The sequence below is a fragment of the Schistocerca gregaria genome, chromosome 3, assembly GCF_023897955.1.
Source record: "Schistocerca gregaria isolate iqSchGreg1 chromosome 3, iqSchGreg1.2, whole genome shotgun sequence".
Classification (NCBI taxonomy): Eukaryota; Metazoa; Arthropoda; class Insecta; order Orthoptera; family Acrididae; genus Schistocerca; species Schistocerca gregaria.
In genome coordinates, this window is record NC_064922.1 from 940,940,712 (window position 1) to 940,955,643 (window position 14,932).

The 14,932-nt window shown below is 39.5% G+C and overlaps 1 protein-coding gene across 1 annotated transcript in view; it reads right to left on the reverse strand.

The window, feature by feature from the left end:
- The window catches only part of LOC126355860 (solute carrier family 22 member 2-like), an 83,250-nt gene that overhangs the window by 55,103 nt on the left and 13,215 nt on the right, over positions 1–14,932 (reverse strand). Inside the window, exon 3 of the mRNA XM_050006351.1 lies at positions 4,212–4,426. Coding sequence (XP_049862308.1) covers positions 4,212–4,426 — 215 coding nt within the window. The remainder of the gene's footprint in view (positions 1–4,211; positions 4,427–14,932) is intronic.

Below are 14,932 nucleotides of genomic sequence, written 5' to 3' on the forward strand. Positions count from 1 at the left end.
TCCATGCTTGACTGAAACAGGAAGTTTCTAGGGTTTCTTCAAGAAACCCTAACAAATGGTACAATGGGACATACCTCCTACCATGCACCTCACAGTGGTTTCCAGAATATAGATGTAGATGCCACGAACTTAGCTGAGAGCTGTAATGAGTGTGGGGTGAGGAGTTTGTGCGGCAGCAAATTTCGTCTTGCTGCCAATCATGGAAATCGACATTGCGTACTTTGGCTTATTAGGAACATGTACTATGTTTAAACTGCAGTTTGCCCGAATCCATTTCTACTCGCAATCGATTTGACTTTAAAATTGGACAAATACTCAACGGTAGCATACATTTCTGCAGGAGACGCTAAAAGTCTACACTGGGGCCAGTGACGTGCTTACCCGTTTCGTGCGGCAATGACGTTGACGCTCACATTGACGTATGACGCAAAATGGGCGGGGGGCGTCAACTGCTGTTTACTCGCAGGTAATCGTAATGAGATGGCGGCGGGCTGGCGATATACTTTTGTTGAAAAAGATGTTGTAACATTATCATGTCAATTTAGAAGTGAAATCTGCCATGTGTTATGATAAAAAAATTGCAACATATTCGAAAGAAACAGGCAAATACTTGTGACGCGTAAGATACGTTTCACAACTACCCTGTTAGGATCAAGACGATGATGATTAAATATAGTGATATCGCAGACTATAAGCTAAACAAAAGACACAGTGACCGCAACAATGTAAACGTGCTATGTTGGTGCTGCGCATTTTAGTGATTTTGATTGAGATAAGCTCACGCTGCAGTGTTCTTCTTCGGCACGTCAGTGTAGAAATGTGCACAGAATCAGCTAAGTGAAAAATTCGTGCAATACGCACGTTTGTTTATGTATGTAAAAACCGACGTAGATTTATTACTTTGTGTAGCACCACGTGTATAAGATCGTGTTTACTGTTCGAGTCGCTTCTGCGAAATCTTTAATTGATTGTATTAATATCCGTTTGTATTGTGAAATATTCTGAAGTTTCGAGCATTCGAGGGTGCCGCGATAAACTAGTACTGTTATCGTCATTTGCTGGCTTAAACTTAATTGTGCTGTTTTAAAATTTGTGAGAACAGTAGTAGGCATATCCTCGTTCAAAACAATCGTCTTCGTATTTCATTGTAGAATTACTTGTGAAACAGGTTGTTTTGAGAATTTTCGGACGCTTACAAAACTATAGTTCCGTAATTTACCGGTACGAGTGTTTTGGAAACGTAATTTATTTCGTAGCAAATCAGCGTTTGTGGTTCACAGTTCAGCCAAAGAATACATCACGTATGAATTCATTGTTGTCAACGCAGGTAAACGTGCGTTTTAGAGAATATTCGGAAGCTACCATTGTACGTTGCATAATATACTAGCAAATTTGTAGCAAGTTGGCGTTTGTGATTTAGTTACTGTAGCAGATTTTCTAACTAACAAGTTGCGTTGCATCTAGTTTACCCTTAAAGAGGAGTAGGCCTATCTCCATATATATTATCTGCATTTGTCATTAATTAACCCTGTTTTCGAGTTGGCTAACAACTATAACTAATCCCAAAACCTTTTAGGAAACTGTTAATTTTTAACACGTTTTTGTTTTGCCTTAAAAGAACTCCAGTTTTGTGTATTATTTGCAACTTTTAATCCGTTGAGATAAAAAGTTGCTAATTCCCTATAAGAATGCAACGGATTAAAAGATAAACAGCGGGCTTAATTTAAAGTCATTTGTTCACTGCCTAGTAACACATCATTGCACTAGGCACAATGCAGCCCATTGTGAATGCTGTTCTCGAACATGGGATGAGTTGGTTGACACTCTGAAGAAGGTGGAAATCGTCCAGACTACTGTCAAATGATTGGCAGCTGTTGCGAATTGCTGTTGAAAAAGTTCCTGAGAGTCATGTGTTTTTGGTACCTGTACCAGAGGTACCTCAAGTACTATCCTGTTCTGTTGGGCTCCTCTGCAGAAAGTACAGGATCTATCATTACTCATCCACTTGCCTGCGAGTGGCATGTCAATGGTATATATATATATATATATATATATATATATATATATATATATATATATATATATATATATATAAAACAAAGATTCCAAGACTTTACAAGTGGGAAAGCGCTGGTAGACAGGCACAATAAAATAACACACAAACACACACACAAAATTTCTAGCTTTCACAACTAATGGTTGCTTCTTCAGGAAAGAGGGAAGGAGAGGGAAAGACGAAAGGATGTGAGTTTTAAGGGAGAGGGTAAGGAGTCATTCCAATCCCGGGAGCGGAAAGACTTACCGTAGGGGGAAAAAAGGACAGGTGTACACTCGCACAGTCACACATATCCATCTGCACATACACAGACACAAGCAGACATCTCATTACGATTACCTGCTTGTGTCTGTGTATGTGTGGATGGATATGTGTGTATGTGCGAGTGTACACCTGTCCTTTTTTCCCCCTACGGTAAGTCTTTCCGCTCCCGGGATTGGAATGACTCCTTACCCTCTCCCTTAAAACCCACATCCTTTCGTCTTACCCTCTCCTTCCCTCTTTCCTGAAGAAGGAACCGTTGGTTGCGAAAGCTAGAAATTTTGTGTGTGTGTTTGTGTGTTATTTTATTGTGCCTGTCTACCGGCGCTTTCCCACTTGGTAAGTCTTGGAACCTTTGTTTTTAATATATTTTTCCCATGTGGAAGTTTCTTTCTTTCTTTCTTTCTATATATATATATATATATATATATATATATATATATATATATATATATATATATTGTGCACAGGGTGGAAGGGGGCTAGAGAGAACTCATGCTGTTGTACCAAAACAACAACCAACAAATTTGAGGTGCTGTCTTTCACAGAAACTGACACTAACCAGTGGGACTCACGTCACCTGTTTTGGGGAAAACTCTTTTTCCCGGTGTCAGGAGGCGGCAAATGCAAAAGGGTACGGTCTATTAATCATTGGCAGGTCAAACATACGGTGAGTGATGGTACCCCTTAAGGAAATGGCAGCAAGGGGTAGGAAAGGATACCGGGTGCAGTCAGTGTACACACCTTGGGGCCTCATTCAACATGCTGTAGAAGCTACTTCAGCTGTTGTTGAGAGAACTGGGTGTAACCAGCTAGAAATTGTGGCTCACGTTGGAACAAATGATGCCTGTTGTCTGAGCTCCAAAGTCATTTTGGTTCACTCTAGTGCCTGGCAGAGAAGCATGTGGAGTTTCAATGAAGCCCACAATTTGCAGCATTGTCCCAGAACTGATCGTGACCCTTTGGTTCTAAATCGAGTGGAAGGATGGAACGAGATACTTCAAAGATTCTGTGACCAGCTAGGCTGCAACTTCCTGGACTTGCTCCATGGCGTTGACAACTGTGGGGTGCCTGTAGATAGGTCACATGAGCACTACACATCAGAAGCTGCTGCACAGGTAGCTAACGGTGTGTGGGATGCATACAAGGGTTTTTAGATTAGGTGACTCTCCGTCCAATCCAGATAACAGCAGCTGTTGGAAACCCAGAAACATCAGTGTAAGATCGAAAGAAATGCTTCTAACAGGTGAGAGTATTAAAATCCTAATGGTAAACTGCCAAAGCATTCCCAACAAAGTGCCAGAGTTTGACGTGTTCGTGAAAAGCAGTGCATTCCACATAATAGTAGGTACAGAACTCTGGTTGAAAACCGAAATTGATAGCAGTGAGATTTTTGGGAAAACGTTGAGTGTATATCAGAAAGATAGGCAAATGGGAAGTGGAGGTGGTGTACTTGTTGCACTTGACAAGAAACTCAAATTCACCAAGATGGAAATTGAGACTGTTTGGGCAAGACTCGGTATTAGTGGTGTACATGAAATGATAATTGGGTTTTCCTACCGCCCACCAGACTCATTTTCTGATGTAACCAAAAACTTAACTCATTTCACTTGTACTTTAGTTTCCCAATCATATTGTTATCAATGATGGAGACTTAAACAATCCAACAATCAATAGATAAAATTACAGTTTGTTATTTGTGGTTGTGATAAGACTTCCTGTGAAACATTCCTAAATGCCTTCTCTGAAAACTACCTAGAATAGGTAGTTGTTTGTTAAACAGGCATTTTTCTGGTGACTCTTTATAGGACAGTTAGCTCCTTCTCTTAGTTTATAGAAAACAGTGTATTATGATGTAGATTAAGACTGCAGAGACAAATCAGGTACAGCTCACCGTTTAGCAGACAGAATATGATGGCACTGGTCGCTGCAGCCAACAGTGCACTGGCCACGCCACACCAACGGCGGCCAAACCTTGCTGCACAGTAGTTCACTAAGTAGTAGGAGGGGAACTGGGCTGCACCCTGCACCACTATTCCCAGGAAAGGGTTCGCACTCAGCTGACTCACCGCTATCACCGGTGAGTACGTGGTCAGCAGGTGCACCGACCTAGTAACAACCAAAATATTATTCGGTATCATTCAACAAATTTCAAAATGATGACACTCTTTTCAACACATTTTGAATATTTACTTTATTAGAAACAGGAATTACAATTTATTATAAGGCTAAATTTCCAGCAACAGTAAATATAATGCACTGTTTTAGCATTATTTTAAAGATGGAACTTCTACAGTGACCTTTCCACCCCACAAAGCGAGCTGTGGACACAGCTTTACTGGGAACCAACGAAGTCACCTAACTGGGTATAATGATTCCAGCTGCATGTAGTGCACATTCTTGCATCACATTTCCAGCACTGAAAGTTGATCACAGAATATTCCTTTGTGAGCAGCTGTGATGACTTGTTAGTAATGTCATTACATTTACTAACAATGAGAAGGAGAAAGAAATAGCAGTGATGATGGAAAATGTAATGAGATGTGCAAGCAAAATGTTGAGTACAAGGGTGGTTTGATATACCATCTAAATTTCTGTAAAAGAATGGAACATTTATGTTGCACCTTCGGGGTGGTAAGCTTGATTATTCCAAGGACTGTATAAAGAATTTCAACAATGTGCTGCACACAGTTCATTGTTGACAGCTGTCTGAATCAGTCAGCGTATTGACTACAATTGAAGGAGGAGAAAACTTAAGTTTCGTGTTGCTTTAACATCTTCATTTGAAGGATTGGACTGCTGCACAAATCGAAACAGAATTGGATGAAGTTCACATGGACTCTGTACCATCATTGAATACTGGTTAATGATTTTAAACGTGGCCAGACAATCACCAAAGATGAAGCGCCCTCCTGCCGTCCAGGTGAGGTCACTGCAAAGGAAACCATTGACAAAATCCACAATATGGTAGTGCAAGAATGCCGAATAAAAATGCATGAGATTGTTGAGACTGTAGGCATTTCAACTGTGTGAGTGCATAATATCCAGCATGGAGAATCGGTTATGAAAAAGCTGTGTGTGAGGTGGGTATCGCAATTACTTACAGTTGACCAGGAGTGCATCTGGCACAACATTTCAGTACAATGTCTGGTGATGTATAATCACAATCTACAATACTTTTTTCACTGATTATTGACCGTTGATGAAACCTGTATCCATCATTACACACAAAAGTCAAAACTGCAGTCAAAACCCCGGACAAAGGTGGGTGCAAGTGCAATGAAGAAGGCAAAGATAACTTTGTCAGCTGGTTAGGTGATGGTCACTGTTTTTTGAATTTACAAGGAATAATCCTGATAGATTACTTGGAAAAGGCAGACCATACCTAGACCCTATTATGCTTCATTACTGGATCATTGGCTGAAAAAAAGGCCAAGCTTACAATACAAAACAGTGCTCTTTCACCAGGATAGTGCACCATCTCACACTTCAGCAATAACTACAATAAAGTACACAATTTGGGCTTTGAATTGGTTCCTTATCCACGCTGTTTACCAGAAACTGCCCTAAGTGATGTCTTCATGTTCCTTTACTTAAAACTTTGGTTTTCTGAGAAGAATCAATGGGTACTGTACAGCGTTTGACAGGGCCTTTTCTTCCAGTGGGATGAAAAAGCTGGAGGATCGCTGGAACAAGCTTATATTCCTTAAAGGGAGACTATTTTGAGAAGTAAGGTGAATTCTTTATGAAACAAACATTTTTTCTTTGTTTTTTTTTTACCAGGTTTATCTAACCACCCTTGAAAGTTGATTACAGTTACAGCAGTAGACACCCAGTGCACACAATAGTTATCCAAATGGCTATATGCACGAATGTGTCATTAGGTAGCAATTACTTCACCACTATTCACAATACAAATATCAATTGCGTAAAAACTTTACCACTTTTGTCATTCAGAATTAGGATTCAAGGCTAGCAAGCAAACTCAGATACTTTATTCTGTGAACAGGACTGGGTTCTAAAAGAAGGCAGAAGAAATTAGCCATCATGTGCGAATGAAGTGCCACTGTTTCTAAAAAAGGTGCATTACTCTGTAAATAAGTGTTGCTTCAATGATAGTAAGTGAGGAGCACTGTGAAGAAAGTGTCAGTCTAAGTGTACATGTTGTGCTAGCATAGGTGTGAATTGGGATTGTGTGATCCACATCTTAGCTTGAGGCTGGTGTGCGATTTGCATCTTCACATCGAAAGAGATACAGCAACCTTACATTAATGATCACTTCATACATACAGTTTGTTGTTGTTGTCTTCAGTCCTGAGACTGGTTTGATGCAGCTCTCCATGCTACCCTATCCTGTGCAAGCTGCTTCATCTCCCAGTACCTACTGCAACATACATCCTTCTGAATCTACTTAGTGTATTCACCTCTTGGTCTCCCTCTACGATTTTTACCCTCCACGCTGCCCTCCAATACTAAATTTGTGATCCCTTGATGCCTCAGAACATGTCCTACCAACCGATCCCTTCTTCTGGTCAAGTTGTGCCACAAACTTCTCTTCTCCCCAATTCTCTTCAATACTTCCTCATTAGTTATGTGATCTACCCATCTAATCTTCAGCATTCTTCTATAGTACCACATTTCGAAAGCTTCTATTCTCTTCTTGTCCAAACTATTTATCGTCCATGATTCACTTCAATACGTGGCTTCACTCCTTACAAATACTTTCAGAAATTACTTCCTGACCCTTAAATCTATACTCGATCTTAACAAACTACTCTTCTTCAGAAACGCTTTCCTTCCCATTGCCAGTCTAGTTTTTATATCGCCTCTACTTCGACCATCATCAGTTATTTGGCTCCCCAAATAGCAAAACTCCTTTAATACTTTAAGTGTCTCATTTCCTAATCTAATTCCCTCAGCATCACCCTACTTAATTCGACTACATGCCATTATCCTCGTTTTGCTTTTGTTGATGGTCATCTTATATCCTCCTTTCAAGACACTATCCATTCCGTTCAACTGCTCTTGCAAGTCCTTTGCTGTCTCTGACAGAATTACGATGTCATCGGTGAACCTCCAAGTTCTTATTTCTTCTCCATGGATTTTAATACCTACTCCGAATTTTTCTTTTGTTTCCTTTACTGATTGCTCAATATACAGATTGAAACATACATTTTGATATCATGGAATTGTACACAAAGCTTACAGTTTATAATCTCTAATGGGAATATTGTTTTACTAGGTGCATATAATAACAAATTTGCTGTATGTGGAACTAATAAAGAGAAAGGAGAAATCTGTATAAACGAAGACATGTTTGAAAGGGAATGTAAAAATGGAAAATCTTGAGTAATTGTGATAAAAAGAATTATGAGCAGAGACGCCATTCAAATATTGTTAGTTGTTAGTTAGCCTCATGTTCCACAGATTATTTGCATGATAAATTTTAATGTTGTGGAATAAGTCATTTTACATTTACACTGCGAATTAAATTGTAAATATGGCTACATACTGAACATTCAAATCTTTTTTAAATGTTAACTCCACATATGTGAGTTAGTAATTCCTATCCAATACCTTTTGCACATTACAATAATACAAATTCTTTTAAGGAGTACGAGGAGTAGTCAAGGAGAAACAATTTCAGCTTGTTTTCAAATTTTACTTTGCTGTCTGCCATTGGGTAGGTTATCAGAATTTTAAATAGCAGCATTCTACACCTCTTTTTTGTTTAAGACAACCTTAATGTGGAGTAATGAATGTGGAGTAATGAGTATTCTTTTCCCTTCTGGTATTGTAATTATGTACAGCATTGTCCCTTTTGAACTGTAGTGGATTCGTACTTCATAAAGGCATAAATATACTGTGAAGGAGTGCTGTAGTCAGAATCCCCAACTCTTCAAACATATGTCCAAAGATGATTCATATAATATTATTGAATGAAAATACCAAAATATGTCAACTTCCTGATTTGTCTCTAATCAAAATTTGCAATTATCCTAAGTGCAAATGTGTTTGAACTCATTTTAGGAGTTCCAAAATGTGCTTCTTCCAATTTAAATTCTCATTAATAAGGACAGCAAATAATTTTGAAGTTTCCATCCAATAAATTATTTCTTCTCCACCCATTACCCTTATCATTGGTGTCGTACCCCTAGATGCGCAGAATGGAACATGTGTCTTTTTAAAATTGATGGGGAAACAATTTGCAGAAAACCAGTTGATGACACTTTGAAGGAAATTGTGTAATGTTCCTTCTGTTACATTATGTATGCCTTGACTGATTACAATACTAGATCCATCAGCAAAATGAACTAATTCTCATAGTTTTATTAGATTAGATTAGATTAGACGGAAGGCCATTACATATACATGGAACAATAGTGGACCTAAAGTTACGCCTTAGGGAACTCCATATATGATTTCTCCACAGTCAGAACAAAGTTCCCAAACTCCATTGGTTGATATACTAAGAACAACTTTCTACATTCTTTTGGTTACATATGACATTATGCATTGGTTGTGTGCACTGTCAATCCTATAAAACTTCTGTTTATCTAGGAGAATATTGTGTCACACAGTGAAATGCCTTGTAAAGGTCACAGAAAGTGTCAATGAGCACTGTTTTGTTATTTAAGGCTTGCAAAATTCAGTGAGTGATCTGTGATTTGCTCAGGATATTGTTGTTGCTTAGGTGAGATACTATTATAGAATACACCACCTTTTCAAAAATTTTGGGAAATGATGTCAGTAGTTAAATAGGTCAGTAGTAACTGACATCTCATGACAATCTCATATTTCAGTCTATGTGGGAAAATGCCCTGAGTTAGTGATGTGTAATATATTTCAAATAAGACAGGGCTTCTTATATTTGAACATATAAATTTGTTAACATTGAGTATAGATTTAAGTTCAGGAAGTCTTTTCTGAAATTATTTGTATGGAGTGACGTCTTGTATGGAAATGAAACATGGACAATAAATAGTTTAGACAATAAGAGAATAGAAGAGCTTTCAAAATGAAGAATGCTCAAGATTAGATGGGCAAATCACGTGACTAATGAAGAGGTACTGAACAGAACTGGGGACAAGAGGAATTTGTGGCACAACTTGACTAGAAGAAGGGAGCAGTTGGTAGGACATGTTCTGAGGCATTAAGGGATCACCAGTTTAGTATTGGAGAGAAGTGTGGAGGTTAAAAATCGTAGAATGAGACCAAGAGATGAATACTCTAAGCAGATTCAGAAAGATGTAGGTTGCAGTAGTTACTTGGAGATGATAGACTTTGGTCAGGATAGAGTAGCATGGAGATCTGCATCAAACCAATCGCTGGACGGAAGACCACAACAACAACATATTTAGTAATCTATTGGAAGCACACTCCAAACCAGATGAGCTGCAGTTCTTGAGAGAATACATAATTTTCTTAATTTCAGAAGAAGAATTCATTGTCGCGAATGAATTTTATGAGACCGCTTTGTCGACATACTGCTGTCATTTTTCTCTTGAACTGTTTGTGCTTGTACTTCCTACAACATTTAAGAAATGATCGTGAAATATATTTGTACCTGTGACTCATCATTTATAGCCCTTACATGCAGTTCAGTAGTGATGTTATCGTGTTCTGTGGCTGGTTGTCCTGTCTCTCACATCGCTGTGTTCCATATTACCCTAAATATGTTGTCAGAATTACTAATTTCTGATATGATCTATATGTTCCTTGATTTTTTAATAACTTTTGTTTGCCACTTTGAGTTGTTTTTGTAGTGTGCAACTACTACAGGATCTCTTACTTGCCTTTATGAAAAGATAAATTTCCCTTTTCTTTCACAAGATTCAGTACTTTTCCCCTCCTCACCCACTGCTCGAAACCTATTGCCCTCCATATAAATCACAGGAATTAAAAACTGGGTGATGGGTCTTTGTGCTAGTGGTTGGGGATGTGGGCACAGTCTGCACAATTGACTGACTTTTCCAAGATGGCGAAACTATCACATCATATGGCAGCCAATATGTCAAAATGTTTTCAATATGATGGCTGATCAGAAGTGGTACTCTGTATGACTTAACTTGCCCTTATAAGTTCCCGTTCCCTCACCCTCACCCAAAGAGGAATCAGCTTCTGTACCTGATATCCACTCGGTCTACAGGCCACAAGTGGCCCATCGGGACCATCCGACCGCCGTGTCATCCTCAGAGGAGGATGCGGATAGGAGGGGAGTGGGGTCAGCACACCACTCTCTTGGTCGTAATGATGGTATTCTTGACTGAAGCCACTACTAGTTGGTCGAGTAGTTCCTCAATTGGCGTCACGAGGCTGAGTGCTCTCCAAAAAATGGCAACAGCGTATGGTGGCCTGGAAGGTCACCCATCCAAGTACCGACCACGCCCGACAGCGCTTAACTTCAGTGATCTCACGGGAACCGGTGTATCCACTGTGGCAAGGTCGTCGCCTTCTGTACCTGATACCATGTTTCATTATTGTTAAATGAACTTTTGCTAAGTAAAAATGACTCAAAATTAAAAATAGCCCAGTTGTACAAAGTCAAAATGAAGCAGCCCATTTATCCCATAATAGTTTACTTGTTAAAACAATTACTGGCGTGTTTATTACATTGCAGTTGTTAAACACAGACAAGGAATAGTTTAGTGTATTAACATAACAAATTGCTCAAGGACTCCCGTATGTGTTGTATATGCTTATTGCAGGCTGTATTTATTTAGACATTATAACAAGTTTGACATTGGCATCGTTAAACAGTCCGTATGCTTAGCTGACTGGTAACGTGCTTGCCTCCCATGCGGCAGGCCTGGGTTCGATCTCTGGCCGCGTTGGAGAGTTTCTCTGTTCGTGGATCGGGTGTTATGTTGTCCTCATCATATCATCCTCATCACTGGCACACAAGTCACCCAATGTGGCGTCACTGAAATAAGACTTGCACTCGATGGCTGAACTTCTCTGGATGGGGCCTCCCAGCAACAATGCCATACAAACATTTCATGAAGGTTTCCATGTATTTGTTTCAAGAAACAAACACATTAATATCCATACATCGTACAGTTTCAGCTGTTTGGTTGCATCTGCAGAGCTGCTCCCATTGCCTGTCCCATCACACAGGCAGCCTGGAGAATTCCCAACATGTAAGGTCCACAGAGGACAGCCAGTGGATAAATGTGCTCTGACATTGGGCCTGCTCAAGTCTTCCCTCTCTTTTTTAACTTTTATCTCCATACACCGCTGACTCCCAGGGCCCTTCCTCAAGCAAGAGACACCAGAAAAAGACAAAAGATAATGAGGTGCTCCAACATCACCTACTTCAAACCTCAGAAACCAGGCTATACTGGTAAAATTGTTAAAATGAGCATCATCAATAAACATATGTGTTTCATTAAGATACAACATATAAAATATAAGCATTTTCTCATGCTGATTACTCTTCCACCTTTGAAATCATTCTATTGTGACTACCATGACTATTATAGCAGTTATCAATAAAAAACACTGATTGGTGCCATCATGCACTATGTTAAGATGAATGAAATGTAAAGAAACATACATATTCAAATGACTATGGCATATAAAAAATATAAACACACTTCTGCTCTTCCATATGATACATTCAGTTGAGAATTAAGACATGACAGAGTTAGATTGTGAATGATTTACATATAATGATCTAATTTAAACTATGAACATAATAAATAATTTGGCAGATAAATGCCACAAATATTGAACATATTTTATGAAAGGTTAAAGGTAAGAGGGGACACATGCTGACATCATGCTATGTATTCTGTGGATTATAGCTGGCTTTAATTCACTTGACTGAAACATGTTAATTAAAGTCATCATTACTCTACTAACACAAGAGTTTCAGGTAGCCAGTTTATTATGTGGTTACTGTATACAGAGAGTAGAAAAAAGTGTCAAATATTCTGAAAGGTGGTACTACCCAAAAAAAGGAAAAAAGTGTAGTAAACATAGGCTATAAAATGCATACCTTAAGAGCTATGAGCATTTGTTCATCTTGACTTCTGTAAAATTCATCTCTTTTGTTGATCATGGGCTCATAAGTATTAAGTTATGCATTTTAGGGTCAATGTCTACTTGATGGTTTTTTTGTTTTTTTTCTTGTTTTGGTGGGTAGTACCACACCTCAAAATATTCAACACTTTTTTTAACACCCTGCAGATAAGCTTCACATTTACATACCATTGAAGGGTATAGTTGCCTTTGTTTTCCAGCAGTATAATTTTAAATGTCTGTTAAATTATAGTTTACAAGTAGCTTTGTTACTAGTGTACTAGTGGTCATAAAATTAAGTGCACTGTTGCTATGAACTCATGACATCAGGATGTAAAATTAGATATCCCCGTATTCTTTGAGAGCCCATTATTTCCAATTTTAGTATTTTTTATGTACTTCCTGTTATATTCAGTACCTGGTAGTGTCACTCACCGACAGGCATGCATGTCTCCTCCAGGACTGGAATTTCTTTTCCGTTTCCTGTCACCTATGTCACCTAATCCCGTTGTGCAATACTCTAAACTCTGCCATGTGACTTGCCCGTATTCCAGCTAAGACCAAACCAAGTTTGTAAACTCACAAGTCAGAGCCAGCTAGACCGATTTCCCAAAACGGCCAGTGTTTTCCAATATTTCTTACAGTTCTCTTAGGAAACAGCACCTTATAGAAGCTCTATTAGCGGAAACAGGAAGTGGCCAATGAAGAACTCAAGTCTGATTGGCTGGAAAGCCTAGTGTTAAATAATTTCCTGAAGTGACTTGGAACTGGCGATTTTCAGAACTTGACCAGGTACCCTCGTGAGCTGTAGGAGTTGTGTGCCCTCTGGAGTGGAGGTGGTATTCTAAAGTATGTTTCTGATGTCAGTAACTGGTGATCAGCTGAGCAATTTTTCCAGTATGGAAAGTCTACAAGAATTGGCTGAGCCAGTGTGGCTTTCTGCTCAGACATTTTCAGGTTTTTTAGGAGAGTGTTGCCTTCAAGTGCACATGCCCAGTAGGCAGAGCCCTTACATCAGGTCATGGAACCAGTAGCTAGCTTGATGTTGGTGTTTCACTGAAGGTAACTAATTTGTTGAGGTTTTAATCTAAGCAGATAATTTCCATTTGTTTCTGTGGAAATTTGAGCATTGTCTTTTGTGAGATTTTTTTCTGTTCTTGACAGTCAAATGCATTTCTCGTTCTGTTATGTGGGGAGTATTGCAGAATTTGCTAAGGACCAGATGGGGATGGTGTAGAATTCCAGTTCAGTGCTTGGACCTCGAATTCTTTCTAAAGCAGTGGGATTGTTGCAGATTTTTGACATTGAAGTAACTAAATGCTTAACTCTGTCCCACTGGTCAAAACAAGACTGGTGACCCTTATTTATAGTTACCTAATTGAGTAGCAGAGAAGAGATTTAATTCCACTTGGCAAATAGATGGTTTTGATTAATGTTGTGTAGTTTGTATGACACGCCACACATTGACGTGAGAGGTTGGATTCTGGCCCTACCTATGAGTGTGATTTCATGCGACACAATGAAAGGAACATTTCAGGTCTTAGAACTTGTGAAACATAGTGTGAACATATATGTGTAGTGTTATCTGGTTTAGTGTTATCAGACTTGGAATGTAAAAAGACTGTGCTAATCTGACTGTTATGCAGAATATGTACTGTGGTCTCAGTGGGTGCTGTGAGCCAGACTCAGCATGAGAGAGTGTGATCTGGTGAAATGCTTTAGGGCATCTGTGATACAGCATTCTCTGTAAATACATTTATTTTTAGGTTCATTCAATGAACATAGCTTCTTCGTCCCATTGATCAAATGCACCACAACACAGAAGCGTACGCAGTGAGAAATGACTGACTCATCCAACTCAGCAGCTTCTGCATTGCATGTCAGGGGACAGAAAGCGCTTCTTCAGCAGGGGCGGCGTCATGCAGGATGCCGACACACAGTCCTGCAGGTATTTCCCAGCCAGTTGGGTTGCCAGTGATGTGGTGCCCTGCTTTACTGAGGTACCCTTGAAGACATCAGATTTCACAACCAGGAGAGTGGTCGCCAATTCAACAAAGGCTGATGGTAGCTATGCAATTGTATGCCCTGGCCTCCCAACAAGAAATGGCCAAGACTCCAGTAGCTGTTCACAGGTGCTGCCATGGGCCATGGGGGAGCATGAATGCATCTCTCCCAGACAGAGTATGTGTGTGTGTGTGTCTGGCCAGCAGCTAGCAGGTCAACCTCGACTGATCCCCAGCAGGTTGCTGATTGAAAATGCTCAGGTCTTCTCATCAGTGGCAGCAGCATTCCACTGCAGTGGAGTTCGTCAGGGTGGCATGTACTGTATGTTATGGCTGAAGTCGCCAAAAAATATTAGTCATGGAACAGCCTCAACATGTATTTGCTTTAACTCACAAGACTTTCACACCAAGTGATGATTGGCTGCTGGCAACTGAATAGAATAGAATAGAATGTGCGCTTCATAAGACCCAGAATGTATGCTGGTTGGCTCGTGCCAGTGATATTATTGAGCTATGCCAATTAGTGAACTTGACGCTGTTTTGTAAGCTTGTCAGCACTTTTAACTGTTCTGTGGTATCCCATCTGTGG